Genomic DNA, 17,525 nt, shown 5'->3' on the forward strand with positions numbered 1-17,525 from the left:
GGCAGGAAGATCACAACTTCAAAGCCAGCCTCAACAATTTAGTGAGACTCAGTTTCAAAATGAAAAAAAAAGGGGCGGGGCTGGAGTTGTGGCTCAGTGATTAAGTGCCCCCTAAATTCAATCCTTGGTATGAAAAAAAAAAAAAAAAAGCAAGAGGAGGAAAATCTCTGACAAGTTGGGGAATCCAACAGCAATTAGGGTTAGATGTATCAACCTAAATATTTTTTTTTTAAATCACATTCTCCAAAGAATACTGACATTTACTTGGGAATAATAGAGCTTTGCAATGGGGATATGCATGTCATAGTGAACTGTGGGCGTACTTAAAGAGGTTGAGCAGGGCACGGTGGTACACCTCTGTAATCCAGCTATGTGGGAGGCTGAGCCAGGAGGATTACAAATTTGACACCATCCTGGGCAATTTAGCAAGACTCCGTCTCAAAATAAAAAAAAAATAAAAAGAGCCAGGAATGTAGTTCAGTGGTAGAGTGCCCTTGGGTTCCATCCTAAATGTCTGTCTGTCTCACACACAAAGAAGTTGAGTCTAAGGGAAGTTTTAATGAGAATTGTGTCAGATATTTTGAAGCAAATAATCCTTGGCCACAGTGGTTGACAATAAATGTGGTGTCAGTCCAAGGTTGAACAGTTTGGGGCAGATGTCTTTGCACTGGTACTTTTTGTATAAGGTTGTGGCAATCCCTATTCAAGCTATTGACTCTGGCAGAGTGTTTTTTTTTTTTTTTGGTACCAGTTGTCAGAGACACATCCCCAGCCCTATTTTGTATTTTATTTAGAGACAGAATCTCACTGAGTTGCTAAGCACCTCGCCATTGCTGAGGCTGGCTTTTGACTCCTATCTCAGCCTCTTGAGCCACTGAGTGGCAGAGTGTTTTGTGAATCATGTGAATCATGTGTAAGAGTCCTTCCTTCGTAACCTCCCAGCTTTGTTTACTTTTTTTTGGTTAGGTTTGACACAAGTGACTCCATTTTTATTCTGACAATAGTCAACATTTCTTTCACTGATGCTCTGGGTGGGAAAAAAAAAAAGTTGAAATGTGTAGTTTAGATCTGGTGACCACACCCACTTAATTGCACAGTCGTGTTATTTCCACACATGCTTAGGGCTGTGAACCACCACCAAGATCAAGACAGGCCACCAGCAGCTCTGCCAGATCAAAACATTTCTCTGAGTAATTTTACAGGAAATTGCCAGCCTTGGCCTGAGAACTACTCATCTGTTTTCTCTTCTGGGTGGCTTTAAAAATATATTTTTAGATGGACCTTTATTTTGTTTATTTATATGCAGTACTGAGAATCAAACCCAGTGCCTCACACATGCTAGGCAAGTGCTCTATCACTGAGCCACAAACCCAGCCCCTCTTCTGGGTAGCTTTTTAATGAGCAGGACTAGATGGTTCTGTGAGTCCTGGAGGACAGGGTCTTGTCCAGTCAGTTTTGTGTCCCCATTGCCCAGCACAGAGCCTGGTTGCAGTTGGTGTTGGGAAACCTTTGTTAGGGGTGAAGAGAGGGGACAGGAGGAAGAAGACTGAGAGGAGGCAGGAGCCTTGGCCTGTAGTCGTGGTGCTGTCCCATGCTTGCTGTTTGACACTTGGGAGTCAGTGGCCTTCTCTTTTCTTAACAAACAGTTATTGAGCACATACTATCTGTGTCAGGAACTGTTTTAGGTGCTTGAAATATATCAGTGAACAAAACAAAGATCCCTGCCTTCATAGGACTTATATTGTAGGTCTGGAGAGAGGCCATCAATAATAAACATTATAAATAAGAATGTTATGCATTATGTTAAAAAATGGAAAGTGCTATTTAAAAAAATACAAAGTAAAGCAGGGGAAGAGGAACCAGAAGTTCTGACTGTGATGAGAGGATTTGATTTTAAATAGGGTAAGGTTAGAGAGGGCGATACTTGAACAAAGACTTGAAGCAGGTGATAGAGTGAGAAATGCAGAAATCTACATGCAGAGAGAACAGCCCAGGCAAAAGTCCTGAGATAGGAAAATGCCCGGTGTGTTACAGGGAGAGGAAGAAGGCCATTGTAGCTGGAGGGGAGTGAGGGATAGAGGAGGAGAGGTCAGAAGATGCAGGGCTTTGTGGGCTGTCTTTGGAACTGGGGCTTTCATTCTGGGAAGGTGGGATTCACATGTTAATGGCGGCAGGCAGGGAGGGGTGGGGGGGGTGGGGGGTGTGGACTGGGGTGGATCTTGCTGCTGTGCTGAGCACAGTGTTAGAGGGCAGTGGGGAACAGGGAGGTTGGTTAGAAGGCCACCGCATCAGTAGAGCTTCAGTCTCTGTTCAAGTGGGAGAGAAAGAGACCATCAAGGAACCTCAGGGATCAAAGCTACTGGGACGGTCAGGCTGTGGACCCCTGGGGCCTGGGCACATTGCTTCTGACCCCTGAGATACCTGAGTCCCAGTGCTCCCCTGGCCCAGGTGAGACGCCCCTGGCTCTGGCAGCATGCACCAACCAGCCCGAGATCGTGCAGCTGCTGATGGAGAACGAGCAGACGGACATTGCCTCGCAGGACTCTCGGGGAAACAACATCCTACACGCGCTGGTGACAGTAGCCGAGGACTTCAAGACCCAGAATGACTTTGTTAAGCGCATGTACGACATGATCCTGTTGAGGAGCGGCACCTGGGAGCTGGAGACCACCCGCAACAATGAAGGCCTTACGCCACTGCAGCTGGCCGCCAAGATGGGCAAGGCCGAGGTGGGCCAGCGGGCCAGGGCGGCGGGAGGTTGGGGAGGTGCCGCTGCCACTCTGCCAGTGCTGGTGCCCTCCTAAGGATCCTGCAGAACACGGCCTCAGCCCTGGGAAGGTCCCAGCCTTAGATCCAGAGTGAGGCTGTGGCCTGGGACAGGTTATTCTGAGTGACAGCCAGTGAGATGTGGGCACCCCCTCTGGATTTCAGTGCCACAGTCTGTTGTTCTCTCTCTTCTCCTGGGACTTCCCCTGGGGCTGAGATGCCACAATGTCTCAAATGCTTTGTGCCTGAGCATTTCTGTGTGGTGCTGGACCCAAGCAGAAGCTGAATGTCTGACCCTCAGGGCCTTAGGCCTCTCCTGCGGACAGGTGTACCAGAACGGCTTCTCTGGGCCCAGAACTGGCTTTTTTTTCCCCCAAGCTCAGGACTCTGGTTCCTTCCAGGGCTCAGATCCAGAGGCCTAAGCCTGCTCCTCAGCCTTTGAGCCTGGGAGGGGATGGCGGCTCCTAGGAGACTGCAGGGCAGGCAGAGACTTTGAGCAGTCACAGCTGTGCACACCCCTCCCTAGTCAGCTGCCTGAGGGCTTTGGGTGGTGTTCCAGTGGCCAGGGCTGGGGACCACAAGAGACCTTTTTATTCTCCTACTGGGGGAGGAAGAGATGGGAATGGCTTCAACAGAGGAGGAATTGTGTCCTTGCCTCCCTCTTCTCCTCCCCACCCCTGGGTCACAGCCTTCTGGGGGCTTTGATAGTCAGATTGTGGTTTCAGATTTAACCTCCTCCAGGGTCTCATTTCTGCATAACACAGTGGCACATGCTCTCCCTGTCACCCCAGCTCAGGGCAGAGCCTCCCTGTGGAGGCCAGTCTAGGGGAGGCACCTGTACCCCTCCCCACTCCTTTCTTGGATGTTGCCCAGGGCAGCCACTCTTAGGGAGTGGAGGGTACGTGACACTAAAGCAGACCCTGCCCTTGGGGATTTTATAGGCTTGTCTGTGTAGTGGGGAAACCCAGTCCTAGGAGCTCTCTATCTGGGCTGAGGAGACCGGCTTACCATGAGAGATGGCAAGGGAATACTGCTGGGTTGTGCAAGACCCATGCTGTGACACCTCCTACTCCAACAGCACCTCCTACCGTAACAGCACCTCCTATTATGTTTTGGGCTCCTGACCCAGGAAGCCCTAGTCCCCAAACTTGAGTAACCCAGAGCTCAGCTTTCCAGAAGTAGTGAGCTGGATAGTGGGTGGCCCTCCAGTCACCTCTACCTAGTAGTCTCTTGGGTCTACCCTCCCCACACTAGCTTTCAGTAGTTGGCGGTGGTTTGGGTGTTTTAAAAGTTCCTCCAGACACCTAACATTCAGCAGAGTTTGAGGATCACTGACCCCCACAGCTGGCCAGAGTGGTGAGCCTCAGTTTGACTGAGGGTGGAATGAGAAACTGAACATGAACTTCTAGCTTCTTCTCAAGTCCAAGCCAATTGGAAATTGTTACCAAAAAATGATCAATTCCATTAGGGTGCAGTGGCACATTCCTGTAATCCCAGCAGCTCAAGAGGCTGAGGCAGGAGGATCATGAGTTCAGAGCAAGCTTCAGTAACTTAGTGAGGCCTTGTCTCAAAATGAAATATAAAAGAGGGCTGAGGGGGCTGGGGTTGTGGCTCAGTGGTAGAGTGCTCACCTAGCACTCGTGAGGCCCTGGATTCGATCCTCAGCACCACATAAAAATGAAATAAAGATTAAAAAAAAAAAGGCTGAGGATGTTAAGAGCCCCTGGATTCAATCCCTGGTACCAAAAACAAACAAACAAAAGCAACCAAACAAACAAAAAATCAATTCCTGGGTTCTTCACTGAACTGGAGCCCCAGCTGGTGCCAGGATTAGGAGTTGATGGTGCAGCTTTGTGTAGCCTGTGAAGGGCCTTCACATCTTTGGTCCCCAGTGAGATGGGCAGAACTGGAGCTTTGCACCTGTCAGATCAGGCTGGGCAGGCAGCAACCAAAGGAGGCAGATTTAAAAGGGCCGCTGAACAGGCTTTATTGACATATCACTCCCGGGCGCAGTCCCACGAGGGGACAGGGGAAGGGTCTGAGGAGAAACCTCAGCTCGACCGGACAGGACTTTTATGGGGCTTACAGCAGGAAGGGAAGGGCTTGGGACAGGAAAAGGTGTCTCTAGGGTCCCTTGCCCCCTTGAAGTTGGTCAGGGGAGTTGGCTGAACTCCAGGATTGGCTAGGGTGTCCTGCTGATTGACAGGCGTTAGTCAGGAGATCTTGCTGATTGACAGGTGTTTCCGTGGGCATCTGATTGATGTTCAAAGCAGCCTGCGCTGCTTTGTTCTAAGTTGCCATTAAGTCGCCGCCACCAACCTAACAGCACCCATTCCACTGATACTGCATGGGCCCAGGGGTCATGGTGCATATGCGGGACTCAAACCATCTTGATGGAAGCATCTTTTGGGGCCTGCCCTGCCTCTGGCTGGCCCAGCCCTGTTGGGCCCAAGCCCCATTCTGTGGCTGACAGCTGTTCCCCTTCCTGTCCCCAGATCCTGAAGTACATCCTCAGTCGTGAAATCAAGGAGAAGCCACTCCGGAGCCTGTCAAGGAAGTTTACTGACTGGGCGTATGGCCCTGTGTCGTCCTCACTGTATGACCTCACCAATGTGGACACCACAACAGACAATTCTGTGCTGGAGATAATCGTCTACAACACCAACATCGATGTGTGTCTCCTGGGCAGTTGGGAGGGACAGGGAACTAGGGCGGGACTTCAGTCTGCCACTGGGAAGACCCAGACCGCTAGCTCCATGGTGCCTGGAGTCCCCAGGGCTTTCTCTCAATTGTAGAATTAGACATGGAAGCACGGGTTGAGGGGGTGGGGAAATGCTGGGCTCCACTGTTCCCGGTCAGCCTCAGATTGCGGACCCTAATGGTGAAGGGTCTCTGGGTTCCAGAATCCTGGGCAGTTTGGGGTGTGAATATAGTCCATATGGCCTGGCTTGGAATCCTCTCTCTTCCCAAACCTGATTCCACATGAGGATCTGGGGGTGCACGGCTTCCTGGAGGAGGTTGGAGTAGGAGATTAGTGAAATTGGAGGTGAATAGAGAGGATTAGCTCTGAGAGGTTTTTAGCTCTTGGGAGGAGTGAGATGGCAGGCTGTTGGTATTTTACCAAGTCTTGCTTCCCAGAGCCTGCCTTGTCTAGGGTTTCTCTGGACCCTTGCAGCAGCCTGGTTGGTAGGGCAGGGATTGTTATCATTTTATAGATGAGGAGATTGAGGCGCAGAGAGGGTCATGGGCTGTCCTAAGGACACACAGTGAAGAGGGAGATTGGGATTGGAACCCTTTTTTAGCCCTCCCTCCCTGCTGTGCAGCAGATGCTCCTGCTGGAAGCCCCACTCTCCTGGAGCATTTCCCTGCTGTCTGTGTGCTTTGGGAAGAGCCCAGGTGCCAGAAATGACCTTTCCACCATTTCCAGCCAAACCAGTCCATTGGGCATAAAGACGGGTCCCTTCAGCCAAGGGCCCCACTGACTCAGAGCTCATGATGGGCCCTTTGAAAGTGGTCCTTCCCTGTCTCCTCATCTCCATGGTGACTGGTGGTATTCTCCCCACAGAATCGGCATGAGATGCTGACCCTGGAGCCCCTGCATACACTATTGCACATGAAGTGGAAGAAATTTGCCAAATACATGTTCTTCCTGTCCTTCTGCTTTTATTTCTTCTACAACATCACCCTGACTCTTGTCTCTTACTACCGTCCTCGGGAGGTGGAGGTACGTGGGTCCTTGGGGGTGGATGGAGAGGTGAAACATGGAGGAGTTTGAGCTGTCCCTGGGAAGATGGGGAAATTGAGGCCCAGAGAGGCTTAGAGATTTGTGTGGGGGTCACCTTCAAAGTTTCTAGGGAACTGAACAAGTCTTTAGAACTTAGGACGGCTAAGCTCCAGGCACTTAGCCCCAGGGGAACTCATGTTGGGGAGAGTTGGGGAATCAGGAAATCCAAGCCCTGTCCAGGTTTTTGATCTGAATCTAGAATGCATTGGGTGTTTCTGCTGTCAGGGCCACAGGAGGTGGGAGGAGGGTGTGGTTACTTGGCCAAACTTCCCCACTACTCCAGGCCTTGGTTTCCCACTCAACACCAGAGCACAGCCTGCCTTTATTGATTGTGTTAAGAGGTCCTGCTGAGTGTCTGGTGGTGGATGGGTTCTGGGAAGGACGAATGCCACAGGGCATGTGGAAGAGTTGCACAGATTGGCTCATCCTGCTCACTGTGGAGTTCTGGTTCCCACCAAGGGTAGGGAAGGCAGGGGCAGGGGCCTTCCATTCCCTCTCAGGCTCTCTACAGAGATGGTGTTCCAGGCTGGCCTCTGGTCCAGCTTGAGGGTCTGGAGTGTGTGGGTGTCGTGGTCCCTGGAGCTGGTGTGCCCCACCCTCCTCACTTTTCTCCTCCCCCTCCTCACTTTCCCCCACAGGCCCTCCCACACCCTTTGGCCCTGACGCACAAGATGGGGTGGCTACAGCTGTTGGGGAGGATGTTCGTGCTTATCTGGGCCACATGCATCTCTGTGAAAGAGGTGAGTGAGCTTCTGAGCCTTTCCAGACTGTTCTGTGAGGCAGGCAGGGTGAGGGCAGGCCTGCTGCCATCCTGCCCTGCTCTACCATTCCTGATGGGAGTGTGGGGAGGAATTTCCCTTCCAAACCTTAGAGCCCCAGTTAAAACATGGGAATAAGTGAATAAGGCAGACCTGGTCTACCTACTTCATTCCCTCTGTCCACCTGTCCAGTTTATCCACCCTTTACCTCTTTCTAGCTACTCAGTGAGCATCCGCCTCTCCCTGTCCTCACCCATCATCCCCCACCCACCTGCTCTCTGCCACCCAGCCACTCATTCATGCATCCATATACCCATGCTACCTTACCCACCATCCTTCAATCCTCTATCCAACCATCCTTCCATCTGTTTTATTTTTTAATTTTTATTTTTTGTGGTGCTGGGGATTGAACCCAGGGCCTTGTGCATGTGATGCAAGCACTCTACCAACTGAGCTATATCCCCAGCCCCATCATCCTTCCATCTGTTTATCTGTGCATGCATCTATCTAATTCATCCATCCATCCATCCATCCAAGCATTGAATCAACAGGTATATTCTGAGCACCTTCTACATGTGAGGACTTGGTTGTAAGGATAGAGTTTGCCCTCTGTGGTTCACAGTTTGATAGGAGATAGATCATGGGCACAGATATCTAGATTTTAAGGTAGACTTGGAAAAGTGCCCTAAGTTGGACAGAAGAAGGGACTTTTATCTAGGGACAGGGGGAGGGAGGGAAGCTTGAAGACAATGATAGCACTTAGGCTGGTAGGGTAGGGTGTGATACAAGGACATGGGGACAGGATCACATAGGGAAGTTGTGGGAAACAGCATGAACAAAAAGCTCAGAGGCTGGAAAGCTAGGCCAGTTTTGGAGAATGGAGCTGTCGTGATTATGTGGCTTTGCAGGTTCTGGGGTGAGGATGGGGGTCAGGAGTAAGAGAGGTAAGAAGATCTGAAGGAGCATCCCTCCTTACTGTGGGGTTCACCGACACCATCTAGACATAGGACTTCTTCTATGTCCCTCCCCTGGGTTCTGACTGGGCCTTTGCACACTCACCTCTCATGGAGTCTCAGTCCTGGGGTGAACTCCCTCCCTGAGGTCCTCCAATGAGCACATTCAGAGGACAAATTTTTCTTTTCCTTTGTCCCTAGGGTATCGCCATCTTCCTGCTGAGACCCTCGGATCTGCAGTCCATCCTGTCAGATGCCTGGTTTCACTTTGTCTTGTAAGTAGGTCTTTCCTCTTGGTCACACCTCAAAGGCAGGGCCCAAGTCCTCTGTTGTGGCTGCCATGTCCCTCTGGAGTAGCTACTCCACCATTTCACCATGTCCAGGCCTTCTGCCATGGTTACATCCCAGGTATCCCCTCTCTTGCATCTAGTAAGAAGGGCACACAGATGTGCCACATAACTGTGGAGCGGATCAGAAACTCTTAGGACAGCACCAACCATCTGGTGAGAGTGATGACTGACTCTGTCCACTCTGTCACAGAGCCTCAGGTGGCAGGCAGCATAGAGAAAGCCTGAGAAGGTGGTTCTGTTTTCTTGTTTACAAAGTGATATTCCAGGGCAGCCCCTCCTAGTTGCATGGGACCTCAAAGTTGCCATCTGGGACCTTAGCATATCAGGACTGGAAGGCACCTGAGAAATCACTGAGTCTCATGTATAGATCCTAGGAAGTGAGTCATCTGAAGTCACAAGGCACTTCAGTGACACTCCAGTAGAAGTCCAGCTCACTAGTCATTTTACTCCCAACTGATGCATACTTGATGGCCACAGGGCCCCAGGCAGAAAGCCCAGCTCAGCAGCCTCTCTGAATGAGGTCATGAGTGGCTAACATCAAAGGCTCATGTGACCTCTGTCACTAAATGAACAGAGGCTGATTCAGCTTTACTGCCATGGTAATGGGATAGAATCTGCAGCTTGGAATGAAGAATGCTAAGCTCCACAGACTGGAGTCTCTCTTCTGAGTATTTAAGAGGCTGGGTCTATGGGATCTTGAACCTGGGCGTAATGCTTCCAAATATCTACGTATTTTATTACGTATGCACCTGCCTTCCAGAGACATGAACCCAGTTCTTCATCCTTGTGGGCAAATGGGGTACCCAGATACTGCAGTAAATGGATGGGCCAGGTGCAATACTGCCCCACATGCAAGTTGCATACACATCTGTCACCTTAGAGGAAGCATGATTCCAGAGAAGAATGTATTTATACAACTACTGGTTTCAGTCCATTGCCCTGTTCTTTTGATTCTTTATTGTTTTGTTAGCATAGAGAAAGGTGGAGACCTTCTTCCTCATTTCATTCCCACTGCAATTGATCATTCATTTGTTCTCCACTCTGCCAGAAAAACAAGCTTTATGTGTCCTAATTATGGTTAGGCATTTTATAATTGTGGAAACTGTCAGATGTTATAAGCAGGAGAGTGTTTTTAACCCTGTGTTGGCAGAGTATATGCACTGTTGATGAGTGCATTTGCATATCCTATGTGTGGTATATATTGTACTTTAAAAATGTAATTGTGCTAAAGTGCACATAAAAATAAAAGCATCTTGACCATTTTTAAGTGTTCAGCTCAAAATTGTGAAGTACATCCAACTGGCTGTGCAACCAATCTTGCAAAACTGAAACTCTGTACCTAGTAAACAACAATTCTCTTTTTCCCTTTGACACCCTGGCCACCACCTGTCTATTTTCCATCTCTTGTGAATTTGATTACTCTGGGTACATCATGTAAGTGGAGCATACAGGATTTGTTTTTTTGTGACTGACTTATTTTGGTTACCATATATTAAAGCTTTTTTTTTTTTTTAAAGAAAAGAGTAGGTTTTGAAGGACTTGATTGATTTTTTTAAGTATAAATGTTCACAGCATTTTTCATTTTGGTTAAAAATGTAATTATTCACTGCATCCTTGGTGTAGCCTAGTGGCTCCCAAGTGGTTTATGATATATGGGAATCATAAATTGTCGTGTTCTAAAAACCATACATCCTCCTGAGCTGCATGTCAGAATCTCCTGGAGCCCTGGGGTGTGTGTGTGTGTGTGTGTGTGTGTGTGTGTGTAAATAAATGTATGTAAAGTATATATAAAAATATATATACATATATAAATTTTTTTTTGGTACCAGGGATTGAACCCAGGGGCACTCAACCACTGAGCCACATCCCCAGCCCTTTTTTTGTATTTTATTTAGAGACAGGGTCTTACTGAATGGCTTAGGGCCTTGCTAAGTTGCTGAGATTGACTTTGAACTTGCAATCCTCCTGGCTCACTCTCCAAAACTTCTGAACTACATGTGTGCACCATCTCACCTGGCTGTATTTTTTTTTTTTTTAAGTCCCTGTCAGTCACAACTAGTCCACGATTGGTCCTGACTTGCATCTGGCGATGTCCTCAATAGGCTGGGGTTTAGATGTGTGGATCCAAGGCAGCCTTTATCTTGTCAGTCCGGGCCCCCAGGGTGACTGTTCATGGGGTTTAAGGTTTGAGGGATTTGAATGTCTCTGCCCTGATGCTGAGAAGTGAGTAAGGCCCTTGTCTCCTGTGTCTCCTGAACAGTTTTATCCAAGCTATGCTTGTGATACTGTCTGTCTTCTTGTACTTGTTTGCCTACAAAGAGTACCTCGCCTGCCTCGTGCTGGCCATGGCCCTGGGCTGGGCGAACATGCTCTACTACACACGCGGCTTCCAGTCCATGGGCATGTACAGCGTCATGATCCAGAAGGTACGCAGGGAACTGCACAGGTGGGAGGGCCCTCAGAGGGTGCCCTTTCTTTAAGTGGGGAAACTGAAGTCTGTAGAGAAAAAGGGCTTAACACGTGACAATCGATCCATGGCTCCTTCTCCCGAATGCTATGGTCTTCCTTGGCTTTTGACCAGACTTTAGGTGTCCACATCTTACAATGCCCAGGCTTGTTGGACATTGAGAAGGGACATACTTTGTGAATGAAGGAAGTTCTCATCCCTGGGCAGTGGTGTGCTGGAAAATATGAAACAGTTGCTCTGTGTGTATTTGTGTGTGTGTGTGTGTGCGTGTAAACTAGCATATGTGTATAAATGCATACGTTTATTGCATGCAGTATGCTTTAGTATAAGTTCCACATAGCTAATTGAGTCTCACAGAATACTTTGTTTTTAATTAAATTCTTTCATCTGTTGCCAAACTGCAATTGACAAATGTGTGTTGTTCCAGTTTATGTTTTATTTTATAAGCAGTTAAGATGAGAGTGAAACAATGAAGACTTAAGTTGAAACTCCACTAGTTTGTCCATGGCTGGGCAACTTCTTTCCTGAATAGGATAATTGTTTGCAGATACTTGAAGGCCATCTTGTTGCTATTTGTGGGCTATTTATAATGTAACAGCTATGGAAATTTTGAAGTTGAAGCTGCCTTCACATTTTCTCTGTCATTGATTTAAATATACACATAGACATCAATAAAACAGTGAGTCAATCTGATTTGTAGTGTTTACCACTCTTCCTGCTGTCAAGCTCCACCATGGCTGATTTCCTGTTACTGACATTATGTTGCCGAAGACAGAATTGGGAAGAGATGTGCAGTTACACATCCTTATGTAGTGTTTCCACCATGGGGCTACAACAGAGGTAAAAAACCTCAAAAACATAGATAATTGTAAAATGTAGTAAAATAATAAGGGAATGATTAGTTTTGAACATTTATTATCTTTATTTTTAATATGTTTATGTTTTGCAAAAAAGTTGATTTCTTTTTCCTTTGATATATTGAGAAACCATTGACAAATAAAATCGAAATTTAAGGTGTACTGTGTGAGGAATATGAATATATATATATATATATATATATATATATATATATATATATAGTGATACACACACACACACACACACACATACATACACACATTGTGAAATGTCACCAGCACAGGGGTCTTGAGAAGGTTCCCCAACACGGAGGTGAACGTCAGCTTGGGCCATGAAGGTCCTTGATGTCATTGCAGAAAGGAATTTAAGGATGGGTCAAAGTGAGACACAGATGGAATTTACTGAGAGAAAGAAGGTAGTAGACATTCTGAGAGACAGGGTAAGGGTGGGTAGTCTTAGGCATATTTATACATGTCAAATCTGTAGTGCAGAGACTTGGTCTAAGAGGGTGTTTTCAGGTCTTTGGGTCTCTGACTTCATAGTACCTGCCAGGGGTCATTTTCCTTTTTTTTTTTGTTTTTGAAGAAAAATCACTAATAATTTCCCCATGGGAATTTTATCGATCTGCTTTGTGGACTGAAACAGTACTACACTGGGGTGATACTGAGGGCTTGATTAAGAGCACGAAATGTAGATGCAGTAATTAGATTCCAAAATATATATATCAGATTCCAAAAATATAAATCACAAGGATATCTACTTGTGGAAGAAAGACATCCTCAGACTTCTTTTTCCTTTAGATCCAGGTCAGGAAAGAAGTTATTGACAGACTCAAGGAATAAAGTCTAATGGCTTATTTAATTATTTTGTGACCGAAGTTTGTGAAAGTGACCTTTAAATCTGGATTTTTAATCCATGGTAAAGAGGACTTTAGATCTGGACTTTAACTCATGGTGACCCTTGGTTTGTCTGACATGTCTCCTTTCTACCTATCCTTATGTTTTTCTACCTCAAAATGATCATCCATTTCAAGTTACTTAATGCATCCATTACCTTGCGTAGTTACTGTGTGTGTGTGTGTGTGTGTGTGTGTGTGTGTGTGTGCTGAGAACATTTAAAATCTACTCTTGGCACATTTCAAATATACAAATTGGTACTGTTAACTACAGTCTGAGGCTGTACGTTAGATCCTCAGAACTTAATTGTCTTATAATGAAAAGTTTGATTTAGTTCTTAAAAATGACTGTGTTTCACAAACAGCTTACAAAATTTACAAAAATTTAACTGTTTAACAGCCAGCTCACAAAATTCATGAGAATTCAACATTCAGCTCTTGGGAGCTGGTATGAGCTGGCTCCAGCATGCCACTGCCTCCAGGAGGGTCGAGGACTCCAGGTAGGAGACCCTATCGGGAGAGGGAGAGGGTAAACCAGGGCCTGAGTTCAGGAGGTGGAGGAGAAGAGAACCTGGGGCTGACTCCAGGACCAGAAGGCTTCCTGGAGGAGGCAGAGGCAGAGCTGAGTCTAGAGCATCAGGAGGGTTCTGCTGGGGGAAGGGAGAATGGCCTGAGTGAAGGCAGGGTTAGGGCCCAGGGCTGGGAGAGGAAGGGAAGAAGCAAGGAGATCAGCAGATGGTGAATAGGTGCTCATGAATCCTGTTTCTTTGTAGGTCATTTTGCATGATGTCCTGAAGTTCTTGTTTGTATATATCGTGTTCTTACTTGGATTTGGAGTAGGTAATTGCTTCATAAATAATCATAGCATTTGTAAAGCACTTTATGTAGATGTCAAAATGAGACAGCACACGCAGCCCTGGCAACAGTTACACCAGCTCCTGATGAGTGGGGCACCTGTTGCTCTCAGTGCTTTCTAAGCAGCATCTTTTACTTCTCTCAACAACATGACCAAGTGGGAATCATATCCCTCATCCTCTAAGCCTCAAGTAACCAAGGCTGGGAGACCCAGCCTGTCACTCTTACCCATCCACACAGAGGCAACTGCCACCCACTTTCACATCCTTCGTCTCCGTTGGCCCCCACAATCCAGGATAGGCCGGGCAAGCATCTTAAGCTCTGTAGTACAGATGGGGAAACTGGAGTTCACAGAGATTTGATGGATGATCTTCAGAAAATAGGAGCACAGCAAAAGTGAGGCACTCAGCAACTCAGTGAGATCCTGTCTCTAAATAAAATACAAAATAGGGCTGGGGATGTGTCTCAGTGGTTGAGTGCTCCTGTGAGCAAGGGCTGAACAGGGGGTGGAGGAGGGAAAGAAGAGCTTGGCTCTGTTAGGCACGAAGGCTCCTGCAGGAGCTCAGGGTGGAGAAACCAGCCTGATGAGGCCTCCGGGGTCCAGAGGGAAGAGGCAGAGGTCTGCAGTGTGTGTGTGTGCGCGTGCACGTGTGCAAATGTCGGGTAATTACTCAGAAAGGCAGAAGCAAGCATCCCCTTATGTCCCTCTTAGCCCTGGCCTCGCTGATTGAGAAATGTTCCGAGGACAACAAGGACTGCAGCTCCTACGGGAGCTTCAGTGACGCGGTGCTGGAGCTCTTCAAGCTCACCATAGGCCTGGGCGACCTGAAAATCCAGCAGAACTCCACGTACCCCATCCTCTTCCTGTTCCTGCTTATCACCTACGTCATCCTCACCTTCGTCCTCCTCCTCAACATGCTCATCGCCCTGATGGGAGAGACAGTGGAGAATGTCTCCAAGGAGAGTGAGAGGATCTGGCGCCTACAGGTGAGCTGCGCTGGGCAGTGACTCGGTGTGGAAAGCTCCCCAGGGACTTGGCTCAGCACCTGGTCATCAATCACCATCAGCACTGCTGGGTCTGGGGCAGGGCCTGGGAATCTGCATAAACCAGGTCTGAGGAAGCCTTAGTCCAGGTTCTTTGAATAGGAAATGTGGCAGAGAAACCCAGCCTTATGGGGATGCTCTGCTCAGAGTCAACAGTGTGCTCTGTGGACGCTGAAGTGTGACTTAGATTGCATTAAGAGAAGTATAAGCTACAGGACAATGGAGATGACAGTTCTACTGTGCTTTATCCTGGCCTTAACACTCCTCCCTTGTTGAGGACTCCAACCCACAGGATGGGTCCAGAGATGATGACCAGGTTTGGGAGAGGACTGGAGACTGTGCCTCATAAGAAATGGTTGTTGAAACTAGGGTCGAAGAAGGAGAGAGTTCTTTCAGAAATCTGCCAAGCTACCTTGAAAGAGGGAGCAGCCCCCTTCTGTGGCCCCAGAAGGCAGAAACGAGGTATATGGGGTGGGGTGGGAAATGATAGGGAAAACAGCCTTTGATTTGCCACAAGAAGATTTCTAATCATTATGACCTTCTTAACTGGACTGGCAATGATGTTCAGGAGCTACTAGGCAAATTATGAGCAGGAGAACTGCAGAGGGAATTCCAAACCTGGGAAGAGGTGTGGGATTACATGACCTCTGGACTTCCCCCAGATGAGATTCCAGGATCCTAACATTTTCAGATAGGAGGCTCCTGGACTTTCAGAGACATTATTTACATCAAATCTCTGACATTATTTAACTCAAATCTCTTTCTCAAACTTTCTGCTTTTTTTGTATTTGAATTCTGTAGGTTAGCTTAGGATCTATGTATTAAGCCTCCAGCTAGGCTGCAGGGGGCTGTTTGATGGTTTGTGTGTGCACTTGTGTGTGTGTGTGTGTGTGTGTGTGTGTGTGTGTGTGTGTGCATGCTCCTATGGAGCTGGGTTCTGAGCAAAGAGCTGAGGCTTGTTCTTTTCCTCAGAGAGCCAGGACAATCTTGGAGTTTGAGAAAATGTTACCAGAATGGCTGAGAAGCCGATTCCGGATGGGAGAGCTGTGTAAAGTCGCAGAGGGAGACTTCCGGCTGTGCCTCCGGTAAGGAAGGGGAAGGCCCTTGGGTGGACAGAAGGATGAGTCAGTGGACAGTGGTGTGGTGGAGAAGCACAGTTGACACTCACTTGCCATGACACACCTGCCTTGTGGCTCCTCAGAAGGTGGGGTTTGCTCTTATGTGGGCATAGGCCTGGGATAAGGTGCCTGAGCTTCAGAAGGGAGTCAGAAGGAGACTGAGGCTGGCTGGGGGTCCCCCTCTGCTCTTTTGAATGTGTCTCTGTGGCCTTTTCTGACTGACTTTGAAGATATTTGCCAACCCGATAGCCTTTGTCCTTCTGTCTATACTATGTGAGTTCATGTGACGCCATAGGACTTGGGGGCACATTTGTCATTGCCAAACAGAAAGTGAGCTACTTTCCATAGATCTCAAGCTTTCTGACTTTTAAAAACAGACCTCTTTCATCCCATGACCACCTTTTTGGATAAACATATCTCTTCCTACCTACTACCTGACTTCCTGACCCTATCGATGGTCTTTTTTGAGTGGAATGTACTTACTTGTCTTGACTGCACTTCCAAACCCCTGAAAACCATCATGTCTGGCTGTAATCTACACCTTAAGAAAAGTGTCTGATTTGGACACTCTTGTTACTGGTGAAGGGTCCAACTGGGGTCCAGGTCCCTGGTGTTTTGAATAGAGAATTGAGCAAGACACACAAGAGAAACAGCCTTAGCGAAGATTTATCAAAAGTTAAAGTACATCATTAAATTGGAGCCAGTTGATTGGGAAAAAAATGGCTCAAGACCAATGTCATAGATTCTTATCTTAAATGTCCTTCCTGCGGACCTGATTGGAAACCCTGCCCCATTTGTTCCTATTGGTCACTTTATTTCCACCTAATTGGGATACAGAACTTGTGGTAGGAGTTGCTATGGTGATAAGCCCTCCAGTGCTGGAGTTGCCATGGTAATGGGACTTATCCTAAACAGGAATATGATGAGTCATCTCCCTGTCCTGTACTTCAGCAAGCGTTTTTTCCCTGTGTCCTGCCTCTGTCATCTTGGCATCCCTACACTCCTACCTCACCTCCAGGCCAGGGAAAAATGGGGCTTGGGTGGGTTTCAAACCCTCACCATGCTAGTGTGCCTGAATGGGGTAGGGGTGTGCTAGATCTCTGGGATGCACAGAAGGGGAGCTGTATGGAAACCAGGACATCCCGAATGCAGTCTATTTGTTTGCATTTGATGAAGTGTAGTTGTGAAGTAGTGAAAATGATGACCACACTTGCAGGATCAATGAGGTGAAGTGGACCGAATGGAAAACGCATGTCTCCTTCCTTAACGAAGATCCGGGACCCATCAAACGGACAGGTACTGTTGCTGTGAGGTGGTGGGGGCCCATTTCTCTTTGACCATGTGACCTTGTGCATATCAACTCTGAGGGCCCGATTGTCCCCAACTATAAAATGGAGAGTGAATTAAATTGGTTCTTAGGGCCTCTATCACTCTAGCTGGACAACTTTTAAAAATTAGGTGGTACTCTAAGACATGGAAATGTGGTATGCAGAGTGATGTACATCTAAAATAGCCTTTCTTTTTTAAAAGCAGATATCAACAAAATCCAAGATTCTTCCAGAAACAACAGCAAAACCACTCTCAATGCGTTTGACGAAATGGATGAATTTCCAGAAACTTCAGTGTAGAAGCAGAACCCAAAGCTGGTGTGAGCATGGGGTGTTAGATGCTGCAGGC

General features: G+C 47.5%; 1 protein-coding gene across 2 annotated transcripts in view; it reads left to right on the forward strand.

Annotated features, from left to right (window-relative positions):
* Trpv3 (transient receptor potential cation channel subfamily V member 3) overlaps positions 1-17,476 on the forward strand; it is a 29,189-nt gene extending 11,713 nt beyond the window's left edge. Inside the window, exons 7-17 of one of the 2 annotated variants that reach the window (XM_077110533.1) lie at positions 2,449-2,729; positions 5,262-5,438; positions 6,332-6,490; positions 7,189-7,290; positions 8,463-8,536; positions 10,872-11,037; positions 13,605-13,671; positions 14,399-14,673; positions 15,703-15,815; positions 17,065-17,144; positions 17,379-17,476. In XM_077110533.1, the coding sequence (XP_076966648.1) occupies positions 2,449-2,729; positions 5,262-5,438; positions 6,332-6,490; positions 7,189-7,290; positions 8,463-8,536; positions 10,872-11,037; positions 13,605-13,671; positions 14,399-14,673; positions 15,703-15,815; positions 17,065-17,144; positions 17,379-17,476 (1,592 nt within the window). The remainder of the gene's footprint in view (positions 1-2,448; positions 2,730-5,261; positions 5,439-6,331; positions 6,491-7,188; positions 7,291-8,462; positions 8,537-10,871; positions 11,038-13,604; positions 13,672-14,398; positions 14,674-15,702; positions 15,816-17,064; positions 17,145-17,378) is intronic. The other variant, XM_077110534.1, reaches the window with a different exon arrangement.
* Positions 17,477-17,525: the final 49 nt, after the last annotated feature.

This window comes from Callospermophilus lateralis, chromosome 11, assembly GCF_048772815.1.
Source record: "Callospermophilus lateralis isolate mCalLat2 chromosome 11, mCalLat2.hap1, whole genome shotgun sequence".
Classification (NCBI taxonomy): Eukaryota; Metazoa; Chordata; class Mammalia; order Rodentia; family Sciuridae; genus Callospermophilus; species Callospermophilus lateralis.